The following is a 16,967-nucleotide window of genomic DNA, read 5'->3' as shown; positions in this document are numbered from 1 at the left end:
CTAGCAACCACCTAGCAACACCTTAGCAACCACCCCGGATACCATTGCAACACCTTAGCAACCACCTAGCAACACCTTAGCAACCACCTAGCAACACCTTAGCAACCACCTAGCAACACCTTAGCAACCACCCAGGATACCATAGCAACACCTTAGCTACTGCCTAGCAACCACCTAGCAACTCCTTAGCAACCACCCAGGATACCATAGCAACACCTTAGCAACCACCTAGCAACACCTTAGCAACCACCCTGGATACCATAGCAACACCATAGCAACCACCTAGCAACACCTTAGCAACCACCCAGGATACCATAGCAACACCTTAGCAACCACTTTAGAAATGGTAGCAACTGCCTAGCGACCAGTCAGATACACCTAGCAACACCTTAGCAACCACCCCAGATACCATAGCAACATCTTAGCAACCACCTAGCAACACCTTAGCAACCACCACAGACACCATAGCAAAACCTTAGCAACCGCCTAGCAACCGTCTAGCAACCACCTAGCAACACCTTAGCAACCACCCCGGATACCATAGCAACACCTTAGCAACCACCTAGCAACACCTTAGCAACCACCCTGGATACCATAGCAACACCTTAGCAACCACCTAGCAAAACCTTAGCAACCACCTAGCAACACCCTAGCAACCACCTAGCAACACCTTAGCAACCACCTTGCAACCACCTAGCAACACCTTAGCAACCACCCCGGATACCATAGCAACACCTTAGCAACCACCTAGCAACACCTTAGCAACCACCTAGCAACACCTTAGCAACCACCCTGGATACCATAGCAACACCTTAGCAACCACCTAGCAACACCTTAGCAACCACCTAGCAACACCCTAGCAACCACCTAGCAACCACCTAGCAACACCTTTGCAACCACCCTGGATACCATAGCAACACCTTAGCAACCACCTAGCAACACCCTAGTAACCACCTAGCAACCACCTAGCAACACCTTAGCAACCACCCTGGATACCATAGCAACACCTTAGCAACCACCTAGCAACACCTTAGCAACCACCCTGGATACCATAGCAACACCTTAGAAACCACCTAGCAACACCTTAGCAACCACTTAGAAACACCGTAGCAACCACCCCGGATACCATAGCAACACCTAAGCAACCGCCTAGCAACCACCTAGCAACACCTTAGCAACCACCCCGGATACCATTGCAACACCTTAGCAACCACCTAGCAACACCTTAGCAACCACCTAGCAACACCTTAGCAACCACCCAGGATACCATAGCAACACCTTAGCTACTGCCTAGCAACCACCTAGCAACTCCTTAGCAACCACCCAGGATACCATAGCAACACCTTAGCAACCACCTAGCAACACCTTAGCAACCACCCTGGATACCATAGCAACACCATAGCAACCACCTAGCAACACCTTAGCAACCACCCCAGATACCATAGCAACACCTTAGCAACCACCACAGACACCATAGCAACACCTTAGCAACCGCCTAGCAACCGTCTAGCAACCACCTAGCAACACCTTAGCAACCACCCCGGATACCATAGCAACACCTTAGCAACCACCTAGCAACACCTTAGCAACCACCCTGGATACCATAGCAACACCTTAGCAACCACCTAGCAAAACCTTAGCAACCACCTAGCAACACCCTAGCAACCACCTAGCAACACCTTAGCAACCACCTTGCAACCACCTAGCAACACCTTAGCAACCACCCCGGATACCATAGCAACACCTTAGCAACCACCTAGCAACACCTTAGCAACCACCTAGCAACACCTTAGCAACCACCCTGGATACCATAGCAACACCTTAGCAACCACCTAGCAACACCTTAGCAACCACCTAGCAACACCTTAGCAACCACCTAGCAACACCCTAGCAACCACCTAGCAACCACCTAGCAACACCTTTGCAACCACCCTGGATACCATAGCAACACCTTAGCAACCACCTAGCAACACCCTAGCAACCACCTAGCAACCACCTAGCAACACCTTAGCAACCACCCTGGATACCATAGCAACACCTTAGCAACCACCTAGCAACACCTTAGCAACCACCCTGGATACCATAGCAACACCTTAGAAACCACCTAGCAACACCTTAGCAACCACTTAGAAACACCGTAGCAACCACCCCGGATACCATAGCAACACCTAAGCAACCGCCTAGCAACCACCTAGCAACACCTTAGCAACCACCCCGGATACCATTGCAACACCTTAGCAACCACCTAGCAACACCTTAGCAACCACCTAGCAACACCTTAGCAACCACCTAGCAACACCTTAGCAACCACCCCGGATACCATAGCAACACCTTAGCAACCACCTAGCAACACCTTAGCAACCACCCTGGATACCATAGCAACCGCCTAGCAACACCCTAGCAACCACCTAGCAACACCTTAGCAACCACCCTGGATACCATAGCAACACCTTAGCAACCACCTAGCAACACCTTAGCAACCAACCCGGATACCATAGCAACACCTTAGCAACCACCCCGGATCCCATAGCAACACCTTAGCAATCACCTATTAACCCTGTAGCAACCACCTAGCAACACCTTAGCAACCACCCCAGATACCATAGCAACACCTTAGCAACCACCTAGCAACACCTTAGCAACCACCCCGGATACCATAGCAACCAGTTAGCAACCACCTGGAAAATATTAGAAACTGCCTAATAACCACTTAAAAACCATTTGGAATACGTTAGGAGTTGCCTAGCAACAAGTTAGCAACAGCTTAGCAACCACCTTGAATATGTTCGCAACTGCCTAGCAACCAATTAGCAAACACTAAGCAACGATGTGGACTACATTAGCAACTGCCTAGCAACTACCTAGCAACCACTTAGCAACACTTTACTTTATAAGATAATTATAAGCTTTTCACCATGTTAGCCAAAACTTTTTGGACTTCAACATTTAGCCGAAAGTCAACAGCATAGCAACCACTCTTCACACGCTTTAGACAGAAATATCTTAGCAACCATTTTAACTATTCAACGTTATTTAACTATTTAACGTACTTTTCCAAGCCAACTTAAAGTTCGTTATCGAACTTTCCTTTTCTAGTTATTATTATTATTCTACGCTAAAATTTCTCAACGCTACTCCTCCTACAGTTTTCGAGCTAGAACCACCAAACTTCACAGGATGGTAGAACCCATAGCCACTTAAGTTGCTTGTGCTTTTCTAAGCGATCGGAGAACCAGGGTTCTAGCACGGTTCCGTCAAAGTCACTTTTTTCCCCATAGACTTCCATTCACACTTTTTTCAAACTGCTCTAAAAGTCACAATTTTCAAGCTAGAACCACGAAATTCACAAGACATACAGAACTTGCAGAGACGTTTCAGACGATATGCTGATCTCACCGATACGATTTACGGTTTTCGTAAAATTATCGTACGAACTTTCCCCATAGGAATGAATGGGCGGAATGTTGGCCATCTCACACACACCAGCCGATCCTGCGCACGGCCCCCCTCTCTGCCCTGCTCCTCAGTACTGTATCTGTATGGAGAAGATACTGCTGAACACAACCCACACCAGAACCAATACAACACTACACACACACACACACCCCACACCACACTATACACCACACATACACCACACCACACATACACCACACCACACACACTTCAAACCACACATACCCCACACCACACACACTTCAAACCACACACACGCACACACCACACACTCTTCAAACCACACATACCCCACACCACACACACTCCACATCACACATACCCCACACCACACACTTCACACCCCACACCACACACACTCCACTCACTCACCACACGACACACAGTCCACTCCCCACACATACACCACACCACACACACTTCAAACCACACATACCCCACACCACACACACACCCCACACCACACAAATCACACCACACACACTTCAAACCACACATACCCCACACCACACACACACCCCACACCACACAATTCACACCACACACACTTCAAACCACACATACCCCACACCACACACACTTCAAACCACACACACCCCACACCACACACACGCACACACCACACACACTTCAAACCACACATACCCCACAGCACACACACTCTACATCACACATACCCCACACCACACACTTCACACCCCACACCACACACACTCCACTCACTCACCACACGACACACAGTCCACTCCCCACACTCACTCCACACCACACATACTCCACACCACACAAACTCCACAGTCCACACCACACACACACCCCACACCACACACAGTCTACACCCCATACTACACACACTCCACACCACACCCTACACACATTCCACACCACACATACCCCACACCAAACACACTCCACCCCACACACTCCACACCACACATACCCCACACCAAACACACTCCACACCACACACACCCCACACCACACACAGTCTACACCCCACACTACACACACTCCACACCACACCCTACACACATTCCACACAACACATACCCCACACCAAACACACTCCACCCCACACACACTACACACCACACACACCCCACACCACACACAGTCTACACCCCACACTACACACACTCCACACCACACCCAACACACATTCCACACCACACATACCCCACACCAAACACACTCCACCCCACATCACACATACCCCACACCACACACACTTCAAACCACACATACCCCACACCACACACAATCCACACCACACAAACCCCACACCACACACACTTTAAACCACACACACTCCACAGCTCACATACCCCACACCACACACACTTCAAACCCCACACCACACACACTTCAAACCACACATACCCCACACCACACACACTTCAATCCACACATACCCCACACCACACACTTCAAACCACACATACCCCACACCACACACACTTCAAACCACACATACCCCACACAACACACACTCCACAGCTCACATAGCCCACACCACACACACTCCACCCCACACATACCACACACAATTCACACCCCACACCACACACTCCACACCACACATACCCCACACCACACACACTTTAAACCACACACACTTCACAGCTCATATACCCCACACCACACACACTTCACACCACACATACCCCACACACTCCATACCACACACACACTCCACAGCTCACATACCCCACACCATACACACTCCACCCCACACATACCACACACAGTTCACACCACACATACCCCACACCACACACACTCCACACCTGACACACACCCCACACTCCACCACACATACACCACACCACACACTCCACACCACATACACCCCACACCATACATACTCCACCCCACACATACCACACACAGTTCACACCACACCTACCCCACACCACACACACTCCATACCACACACACACACACTCCACCGCACACCCCACACCACACCACGCACTCTACACACCCCACAAACTCCACACCCAACACACTCCACACCACACACACTCTACAGTCCACACCACAACCAGTTAGCAACACCTTTGCCACACCACACCATGCTCTCCACACACACCCCACACCACACACGCTCAACACCACACACGCTCAACACCACACACACCCAACACCACACACACTCTGCAACCCACACCACAACCAGTTAGCAACACCTTAGCAACCACCTGGAAAACGCTGGCAACTGCCTAGCAATCACTTAGCAACCACTTTAGAAATTATAGCAACTGCCTAGCAACCAGTTAGCAACACCTTAGCAACCACCTGGAAAACGTTAGCAACTGCCTAGCAACAGCTTAGCAACCAGATGGAATACGTTAGCAACTGCCTAACAACCACTTAGCAACCACTTTAAAAATGATAGCAACGGCCTAGCAACCACGTGGAAAACGTTAGCAACTGCCTAGCAACCACTTTAGGAATGATAGCAACTGCCTAGCAACCACTTAGCAACACCTTAGCAACCTCCCCGGATACCATAGCAACACCTTAGCAACCGCCTAGCAACACCTTAGCAACCACCTAGCAACACCTTAGCAACCACCCGGATACCATAGCAACACCTTAGCAACCACCTAGCAACACCTTAGCAACCACCCCAGAAACCATAGCAACACCTTAGCAACCACCTAGCAACACCTTAGCAACCACCCTGGATACCTTAGCAACACCTTAGCAACCACCTAGCAACACCTTAGCAACCACCCTGGATACCATAGCAACACCTTAGCAACCACCTAGCAACACCTCAGCAACCACCCCAGATACTATAGCAACACCTTAGCAACCACCTGGAAAGTTTTTAGACTTCAGCATGTAACCAAAAGTTTTAGATTTCAGCACTTAACCAAAAGTTTTTAGATTTCAACATTTAACCAAAAGTTTCAAAGTTTCTAGATTTCAACATAAAAACAAACGTTTTAAGATTTCAGCGTTTAACCAAAAGTTTTTAGATTTCAGCTGTTACACAAACGTTTTAAGATTTCAGTGTTTAACCAAAAGTTTTTACATTTCAGCATTTTACCAAACATTTCTAGATGCAAGCAATTAACCAAAGGTTTTTAGATTTCAGCGTTTAACCAAATGTTTTTAGATTTAAGCGTTTAACCAAAAGTTTTTAAATTACAGCGTTTTTGGTATTTAGCTTTTAGCCAAAAGTTAACAGCATAGCAACGACTCTTCACACTCTTCAGACAGAAACAGCTTAACAACCATTTTAACTTTTCAACGTTATTAGCGCTCTTTTCCAAGCCAACTTAAAGTTCGTTCACGAACTTTGCCTTTTCTAGTTATTATTATTATTTTCCAAAATATCATGAGTCATATTTTAAATTAGAAAAAATGTAATTCTCGATTTCAGCTTGTTGTATGTTGTACACCTGCTAAACATCTTTGAGTAGCACTTTAAAATAAGGCTCATTTATAAATAGTTTATAAATGGTTTATAAATGAGTCTATAAAGGATTATTAATTACATTGTGAATATTTTTAGTAAAAAACATTAATAAGCAGTCACAACAAATAAATAGAAAGGGAAACAGTGATCTTTCGTCTACCAAATATTGATTGCACAATTATTTATACTGTTAAACTTTGTTATTTCCATCTGTCAGCATTAACATATACAGCTCTGGGATTTTTTTTTTAAAGTGGTACCCATCTTTTTATAACAACAAGAGAAACCTGGAACCTAATGTGCAGGATATTACCTTAATTGATAACTATGATTGGCAACTATAAAGTGCTGCACAATTAAAATAGCAATCCGCCAAAGTCAGAGTGCTCCTGGCTCTTAAAGGGAATGGCAAGCGACCCTCTGATTGGTTTATTTCATGTTACTGCAAAACAGACCCATGATTAGTTAAGAGAATTAGCATAGCCTTTTGTGCTCTTTCAGCCAAGCAAGCTGTATTTTTTCTGTTGTTATGATGGCAAAGACACATCAACAGGCCCTAAATCAAGCTGCACGGTTGACTATTCGCCTATTGATTGTAGACTTGTAGATTAAAAACTTGGATCGCTTCTTCTAACATCTCAGCACACTGAGAGGATCATATGAGGACAAATCTTTAAAGAGATTGCAGACAGTTAGCTTTTAGAATTGCATCACCTGCTTTCTGTGGGCTTGGCTTAAGCTGGTATTTCCCCTTTTGATCTCTGTTTAGCTTTAGTTTGACATTTTGGCTGTTCGTAAAGAGAGAAAGCCTTTTATTACAGACTAAGGAGGTTTTGATATTTCGCAGATATGAAACTTTATTCCAAAAGCATTGATGTATACATCATTGATTACAACATCTATTGTGGATTAATCATGTTTAACTATATAAAAATAGGATGTTAACCAGCACAGTGCAAATTGTGCACAGCTAAGAACTGTGCAGTGTAAAGGAGTTCTGTACCACGCTGACTATCGTTTGACTCATTAGACTCAGTCTAATGGCCATGGGTAGAAATGACCTCACATTGAACCTCCAATGTGAAGAACATCATGGCATTTACACAGCAGACTACATTCTCATAAGATCATGCTGCCGTCCAGATAACTGTGTTCTCCTGTGCCCCCAGGTTATGTTTAATGGGACGTGCGTGCCCCACTCTGAGTGCCCCTGCTCTCCTGTATCTCTGCTGCTGACATCACCCAACATCACACTGAATGCCCTACCGGACGAGGTTCCCCCTGGGACTGTTGTACCACACCTCTGCAATTTCTGGTAATAATAATTCAAGCCTCTTTCTTCTTAGTCTCAACGTCTGTCTCATTCATTCACGCTCTGCCACTTTCCACCACCTTCCTCTCCCACTGGAAGGAGGATAATGCTGAAAGCTTATTGATTTGGCGTATGTGATATATGTCATATGGTCACAGAAAGGACATAGAGGGACACGGGAGAACATGGATCAGTGTATAGATGTAAAGATTCAGTGTAAGGTTCAGAACGATTTTTCCACCCACACAGGGTGTTGGGTTAAAGCAGCCGTGACTGAAAGAGAAGCATGTGCTGTAGGGAAAATGCATATGCATTTTACATTCTGTAAAGTGCGTATGGAGAGGATTAGAAAGACTATAGAGTCCTATACTAGCAAACACTCATTTATCACATATACTGGTAAAAACATAATTTTAATAATTCCAGTATATGTAAAGATTTTTGAGTAGGAACAGGGTTGGAACTTTAAGCGTGACATTCTTAATCTAAAGGTAAAATGTTTTAATATATTAAAAAGAGTGAACATGATGAGTTTAAAATTCAAATTTCACATCTTATTTGTCACATACATAGTCATACATGATACAGCTAGCAGTAAAATTCTTTGATGACTACCAGATCACGCAAAATAAATATAGTGAAGAGAAAGGGACTATACAAAAAAACTAACAAATAGTATGAAATGTAAATAGAATATATACAATAAAAGATAAGAACAATGATATCAAATTACATAAAAAGATAGAATAATATACAGTATATTCACTAAATTATGAACAGATATTTAATATATAATGCTGATTGTACAGCTTAGAAAGGTTATAATGGCAGCAACAACAGGAGGCAAGAAATCATTCTTGAAAGGATGGTTTAAACCTAATCTATCTTTATCACACTTGTTGTGCGGATTTTTATTTTTATTTTTTGATGTTCTCACAACAGCTAGATTTCACAGCGCTAGGACAACAACCATGGTTTTCTCAAACTTTTATGTGTGAATGAGCCCCCATGTCCTTTGTTTCAGTAACAATGTTCTATTATAAGTAGTTATGTGAAAATTCTACAGTATTTGAAAAATAAATTTAAGTAAATTTAAGTAATTTATATTTTTTATTGATTTATTTATTTAGATTATTCATTAATTAGCAATACATTGATAAATATTTGCTAATCTAATCCCTAATGTGTCAGTTCCATTTTAGCAATTGTCCTAATTGACAATATGAACCTTTTGTCTTAAACGGCACCAAATTGTGAGAATCTGCCCATTATAATGCATAAGTCAAATATTTAAAATTATTAGGTTGATTGTGTGAATGTATCAATAGGTGTATGTGTTCTGTTCTTTGCTTCATTGCTGATTCTTTTGTCTTTTTTCTTTGTACATGCAGTGTGTGTGATAATGGAGTTTTCAACTGCACCGAGGAGTCTTGTGATGGTAAGCGGAGCCTAAGCGTTTAACATGTTTTGCTGCATCTGTCGGACAGATAGCTCCAGGACCTGTCAAAACAGCAGCGTTTACTGAGAGGAAACACAGTGAATATCTTGTTGCTCAGCTGTTGTTCCAAATCCTTTGTTGTTACTGTACAAAACACTGTTTTGCCAGCTGTAGAGAATTCTGATTGTGCGCAGTATGTGATTTGGGTTATAATAATGGCATATGGTGTGTGTGTGCTTGTGTGTAATAGTGGACTGTGAATGGAGCAGCTGGTCAGAGTGGAGCTCGTGTTCAGTATCCTGTGGCTCCGGACAGCAGAGCTCTAGCCGCTTTGTGTTGCAGCCCAGGCAGTACAGCGGGCGTGAGTGTGAGGGTCCCAGCCACAGGAGCAGAGTCTGCACACAGCCTGACTGCAGTAAGAGACATACTCACTAACAGTGCTAATATCTGTGTTCTGACCATCGCTGTGTACATGTGCATTTCTGAGTTTAACAGAAGGCATTTCTAAACCCAAGTGGTACAAAACTCCTTTATTAACTAAATTCATGTGTTTCTTTTGCCAGTTCATTCTCTCTAAACCAGGTAAACACCAGGTGGCCCATCCCAATGTATTTAGTATTCTTATGGTTCATATTAAAACGTTATAACAAATACCACATTCAAGCAGTGATAGTGGTTACACTTTCAATGTCAAAAATCATTGAGATAGAGAGATAGGGCTTATGTAACTAAACATATAAAACTGAAGAAATTATATTTAAACATGAAAAATGTAAAATGAAATGAACATGAACAAACATTGCATGTGAGGAGAACTTTAGCACCCCCATGACCTAATAGCTGATTGAAAATGTTTTCTGATTTATGTTCCTAAAAGAAAATGAGTCAAGGCCAATGAATTTTAGTTTGAAAAAAAAAAAAATCTTTTTTTTTTTGCATCATTTTTATTAAGCTAAAAACTGAAAACTGGGTTAAATCAGGGTTAAATGTTCTCTACCTGTAATTTATATTCCAGACAGAGAAATGGCTGGTGTCTAATTGTTGGGAGATATTTTTAAGTCCCTTCCCAGATTCATTCGCCTCTTTAACTTTCTGCAAGGCCTCGGAGAGCCATGGTGATCCAAATAATATCTAAGGTTTAAACAAGACAGACTCCTAAGGTGTTCTGTCTAATGATGGTCTAATCTGATTAGACTCATTCTAATTGTTGATAAATGTGTGGGTGTTCTTATTTTCTCTCACAACGATTTACAGTTTTGCTTACTACAAGTTATAAGTAATTCTCCAATTTTCCAGTATGCAATATAACCATCTCTAAATACTGTTCAGTTAAAGCTCGAAGGTTTAAATAAGTGTCATATATTTTTTTCACAAGAATGTATATGTTAAATCAGTGGCGTTTAATGTAAATGCCTTATCTGATTATGAGTATCAGGGTTTACTCAGTCCTATTTTCATTGCTGTAGCTTGTCCAGAAGGTGAGCGCTGGAGACGGAGCGTGTTGGAGATGGACCGTGTGTGTGAAAGGGGGTGTGTGGACATGTACAGAGCTGAACCTCTAAACTGCACCTCAACACATGGCATCTCTGAGGGCTGCGTGTGTGAAGATGGACGCTATCGCAGCACAGACGGACGGTGTGTGATCCCTGCTCTCTGTCAGTGTGAGGACGAGGACGGTACACTGCGAGAGGTATGTACACACACACACACAAACACACACATTAGCACCCACTCAGAGAAATTGGCAAGTTCATCATCCCATCATAGGACACAGAAAACGAATAGTGCAAATATGTTATCGCACAGACAGCTACAAGCAAACAAACGGTCACACAACCCCGTGACACATGCATAATAGCAAAAGCACAAAAGCACTTTCATTGTACCCTTTTGCTTTAGTATTGTATTACCAGCATCTTTGTGTATTTATCTCTAATGGGGCCTAATTATTGCACCTGATGAATTACCCTCCAGGGCATTTCTTGAAAATGCCACCATGATAATTACTCTCATCAATAATGCATAATTGTGTTGAAAGGCATTAGAGTGCTATCTAAATGGACTACGCTTTAGAATGTGTGAATTAAACGTTCCATCAGGAAAGCGTTTCTGGTGAGCTGTTGTTGGTGAAGCTGTTGCATCTCATGAAGCAAATGAAAATGAAAAGGAAACTTCATACAATATTAACTAGACATAAACTGTGATTTTAGAACAGTGAGATTATGAACCTGAAGCTTGATGTGCTATAAAATGGAAAGGGAGCCTGAATCAGTTAAAAAAAAAAAAAACCTGATGCTAGTTTATAAAGCCAAAAATGGACTAGCCCCACCATACATATGGCCAATGGTTAAGCTCAAGGGCTCTTGATATGTATTAGGTTTTAAAGTACAATTTGGCATTGACCCATCATCCCTCAAGATGTAATGAAGAAAACTATCTATACTTTACTCTGTACTGCTTAAAGGTGGGTAACCTAGGTCAAGAAAGGAAAAAAAAGACCAGAGTACTTGTTCTAACTGCGAGGGATGACAGGAATTTGGAACAAAGTCCTTAGGTAATTTTTCATATCTGGACCTGGATTATATCTGGACTCATAACAGACCTCCCTTGGATGTCTAAGCATTCAAGCTGTTTGCTGTCTTAAAACTGATTTAGGTGCCTCTCTTTCAAGTGCGAATAAATAACACTAATTTCCAACTTATTAATGACTTGCACTGAATGCACTTAAATCTTGTAAAAAAAAGATTTATGATATCCTGACACAGTCTATTTTTACAGTCATGAAAAAACTACATAGCTTTCAGTGGAAGTCAGTGATCTTTTTTTTCATTTATAAAATAAAAAACAACTCTCAGATTCACATATTGTCAAAGTAATATGTACTGACTTGTATTTGGAAGGCTCTAATGTTGTGGCATCTTTACATTCACATTTCACATTTGAATTGAGTAAGAAGAGAAGCACTTTTATAAGTCACTATGAATAAGAGAACAATAGTCACATAAATTAGAGCCATATATGTCAATAAAAGAATGCCTCTTGGTAGGTAAAATCTGTTCTGAAGCTGTAATTGCTTTGTGTAGAAAGCCATTGTTTGTACACAGTACAAGCCTCTCTTATATCTACCGATGACTCACTGGGAGGACAACCTGCTCTGAACTCTGGGGGCATTTCATTTAAAATAACAAATTTATTTATTACTTTGGAAATGGGTGTACAAAGTTGAGTTTATTTGTATATGTTGGTGTCTCTGTGTTTTCCAGCCTGGGTCTGAATGGGAAAAAGACTGCCAAACCTGTCTCTGTGTAAATGGCCTAAAGCAGTGTAAATCTAGATGCCCGCCACTTCTGTGTGAACAGGTGAGCATTATTGTATAGACTGAGTAATTTATTTACATATACATCTACATGCATACAGCTCTTTTCTTTGATTTTACCAAATTGAAAACCTCTGGAATATAATCAAGAGGAAGATGGATGATCACAAGCCATCAAACCAAACTGAACTGCTTGGATTTTTGCACCAGTAGTGGCATAAAGTTATCCAAAAGTGTGTAAGACTGGCGGAGGAGAACATGCCAAGATACATGAAAACTGTGATTAAAAACAAGGGTTATTCCATCAAATATTGATTTCTGATCTCTTTAACCTTTATGAATATGAACTTGATTTCTTTGAATTATTTAAGGTTTAAAAGCTCTGCATCTTTTTTGTTATTTCAGCCATTTCTCATAAAGGGCAATATTTTTATTTGGAATTTAGAATAAATCTGTAGTTTATACAATAAAACAGCAATGTTAATTTTACTCAAACATCTACCTATAAATAGCAAAATCCCAGAAACCGATTCAGAATCTGAACTGGTCTCTTAATTTTGTCCAGAGCTGTATACTTATATTCATAGACGTATTATGATAGATTTCCCTGTCTGCAAAAACACAACCATGTTAAGGCATGCAGCAGGTGCCTCACGTCAGTAAGTCCTGCGCCAGATCAGGGCCCCGGAGAGCAGCAGATGCTGGTGGATAGAGTGACTCATTGTCCAGGCGAGTGCTCTGGTCAGACACCGTATCCCAGATGGTAGCTGAGTGACTCTGTCACCCTTTTTTCTGTATTCAGAGACAGAGCATAGCTCTTCCTTCCAAGGGTTCGGCTCAGCACCTGTAAAGATCCACTTATTCTCTCAGCTCTGAAGAAAATCGAGTCGATCAGCCAAGACCTGTTTTGTTTCCAGACAGTTTTGAACTTGATTTTAAACTTTTGGATGCAGTCAATTTCATAGACAGCAATGTCAGGAACTATGAAAGAAAATGGATAATTCTCACATACTGGAAATAATAAGGCTTTCAAGCAGAAATGCACGTCTTTTAGGAAACGTTCCAAGCACAAATTATATTTTTTAGCTGTAGGGGCATCGCCAAAACAACTCTGCTTTAACAACTCATCACCATTTGAGGTCGTTAGAGCCTGCATAGTTCATTATTTTAAATATGTTTTTATACCTGTGATTTAACCTTCATGGACTTGCAGAGATTGCTTAGGACTTTGAATAACAAAACTTGTCTGTCTTATTTATACCAGATATGACTTGCGATTTGAAATGTGGTACAGCTGTTTGTGCTGGTGTGCTACTTCTAGCATTTTCCAAATGAATTAAATAACTAAATTACCACTTGAGAATCAAGAGCAGACTGTAGTAGAGTGGGGAAAAGCTGACTGGACAGACAACTCCAGAATTCTTTTTGAATGAAGTAGCAAGCATGAATATAGCAATGTTTCTGTGCAACACTTCCAATATCTTGCAAAACCCATGCTCAGACACCACTCTAGAGATAAATCTTTGTAATAATGTAATAACCTGGCAACTCCATGTCATTTTCTGTGAGTTGTTATTTGACAAGTTTTAAAGTTTCAAAGTAAAAAGCCTGGAGTTCATCCAGGAGCCAGGAGCCAGGAGCAGGTCGCGTCTCTGGTAAAGGAGAACAAAACGCTACAGCACAGTGTAAACACCATTACAAAACAACTCTCATCTGTAATCAAGGAAAACAAGGAAATATTACAGACAATACTCAAATTATAAGCTCGCAGTTTGAGGAACAATATTGTGATTTCTGGCATCCCCGAAAACACACACGAAAACCCGGAAAAACTCGTCACGTACATAATCTCCAAACTAAAAGTCCCACCTGAAACAGCAAACACCATAACCTTTCATCATGTGCACCACATGGGAGGAATAAACACACAAAACAAACGCCCCAGACCCATTGTAGCAAAAGTGGAACATTATAAACACAAACGACTTATACTCAGCAATGAAAGAGAACTGAAAGGAACAAACTACGGCATTAAAGACCAGTACCCCCGAGAAATACATTGATGATGTTAGAGTCTGACCGCTGCACAAAGCCTTCTTTAGCACATCCCAAAGAAGAAAATGGGCTTAAGATCTGGACTCTGTGGTGAACAATCCTGAACCACTCTTTCACAATTCCATGGATTCCAAAAATCCATTGATGGAATAACCTGGGCTATATTCAGTATATTCAGGTAGTCAGCTGACCTCATTCTTTCAGCACATACTGTTGCTGAACCTAGACCTGACCAACTGCAGCAACCCTACATCATGTGCTTAGTTAAATCCAGGTGATTACTTTTTTTGGCCAGGCAGTGTATGTTTAAATTAATCTCCAGCACATACATACACATCTGTATCATAAAGTCAGAGAGAGCATTCAATACCTGCTCTACTATTTTACAGTAATCACTCTGTATACACAATATTGCTATAGTTAAATTTGGTCTTTCCTGTTTGGGTGTCCAGGTCGTAGGCATTACATTTTAAATGTTTCTCTGGCCCTTTTTACCCCATGCACAACACCACCCCCTGGGGCATGCCTGCAAGAAGCCTCCATGGGAGTTGCTGTGTGCCCGGCATTGGTGCCTGATGGCACTTCCTGCTGTTAGAGGTCATCTCTGGGGAGATGAATCACGGATGGCGGTGTGCTATTCTGAGATGCTTATTGCTGACTGTGATCCTCTGCTCTTTTGCCTTTTCTCAATCCCCAGGGTGAAGTCAAGGTACTGGAGGCTGGACAGTGTTGCCCTGTCTGCAGGAAAGAGTACACAGGTAGGAATATGAGGAGACTATGGACAAACTCTTACATCAACTTACATGTGCACTGTAATTAATGCTGCTCTGTGGCCTCCCTGGAATTGTTGGACTGTGTCGGCAGTTCCTGAGGCCTCCAGTGCATTGGACAACAAAGTTTCTTGCACAGTGTTAATTCTGAGGGGTGTGTTATGATGACCAAATCTGGGCTCCTGTTCCTTGTGTAAAAGCTGAAATGAGCAACTGGGGGAAACTGGAGGAGTCAACAGAAAAGTTCTGGAAGTACAGTTCTGTTTGCAAGAGAAAAAATCTGAGTTATATTTTCTGCACTGTTTTTTTCTATGGATTCCAGCAAACGAAAGCACAGATTTGGATATTTTTCAAAGAAAATTAAAAGCATGATAATTAATAAAGGTATATTTGTAGATATGGTGCTGATCTGTTATCCAGTATTAGGTCACTATCAGCAAAATATAATTTTCTGATCCATTTCTGAGACAAGTAATGAGGGAGCAGTATGTAAGTTGATCGTGAAGTTTTATCTCAGGAAATGGTTTTGGAACACCCACCCCTGTATAAGTTGAGACCTACCGCTCATGTGATTGAGGCTAACCACTAATCAGCAGCGGGCTAAGCGCTCACACTATGATCAGGAGATCGCAGATTCAAATCCTGTTCATGTAGCTTGCCATCAGCTACCGAAGCCCTGAGAGAGCTCAATTGGCCTTGCTCTCTCTGGGTGGGTAGATGGCGCTCTTTCCTCTCATCACCTCAAAGGGTGATGACTGCAGCACAAGTCGTCTGTGAGCTGAAGTATCGGAACAGAGTCGCTGCGCTTTCCTCCGAGCGCAAAAAAAAATAAATAAAAAAATATTATTGAGTTGTGCAGATTCATATTTTAGTGTAGAAAGTTCCCCAATATATCAGAAAGAATATCTTGAACATAGGGCCAGAAGACATTCATAATAGAAAATTCCCAAAACTACAACATTTTTTGTAGAACATCTTAAGGTATGGACTGATAAATAAAGTAAAGTATATTACTTTTAATACTTGCCTACAATACTATTTATTGTTATAGATTACATGTATCCTATTGATAACATAATAATAATAAGTAGCCAAGCACATATTTTGTTTTTAAGTGTGGTGCATTTAGATGGCTGTATAGAATATTAAATAACAAAGCAAGTTATTATTATATTAAGGCTTAGTCATTT

At 42.0% G+C, this 16,967-nt stretch overlaps 1 protein-coding gene across 1 annotated transcript in view; it reads left to right on the top strand.

The window, feature by feature from the left end:
* sspo (SCO-spondin) overlaps positions 1-16,967 on the top strand; it is a 121,648-nt gene that overhangs the window by 97,122 nt on the left and 7,559 nt on the right. Inside the window, exons 104-109 of the mRNA XM_049480406.1 lie at positions 8,056-8,201; positions 9,590-9,636; positions 9,887-10,051; positions 11,103-11,326; positions 12,900-12,995; positions 15,705-15,765. Of these exons, the coding sequence (XP_049336363.1) occupies positions 8,056-8,201; positions 9,590-9,636; positions 9,887-10,051; positions 11,103-11,326; positions 12,900-12,995; positions 15,705-15,765 (739 nt within the window). The remainder of the gene's footprint in view (positions 1-8,055; positions 8,202-9,589; positions 9,637-9,886; positions 10,052-11,102; positions 11,327-12,899; positions 12,996-15,704; positions 15,766-16,967) is intronic.

Source organism: Astyanax mexicanus, chromosome 6 (genome assembly GCF_023375975.1).
Source record: "Astyanax mexicanus isolate ESR-SI-001 chromosome 6, AstMex3_surface, whole genome shotgun sequence".
Classification (NCBI taxonomy): domain Eukaryota; kingdom Metazoa; phylum Chordata; class Actinopteri; order Characiformes; family Acestrorhamphidae; genus Astyanax; species Astyanax mexicanus.
The sequence above is the reverse complement of the archived record's forward strand: the minus strand, read 5'-3'. Positions and strand labels throughout refer to the sequence as shown.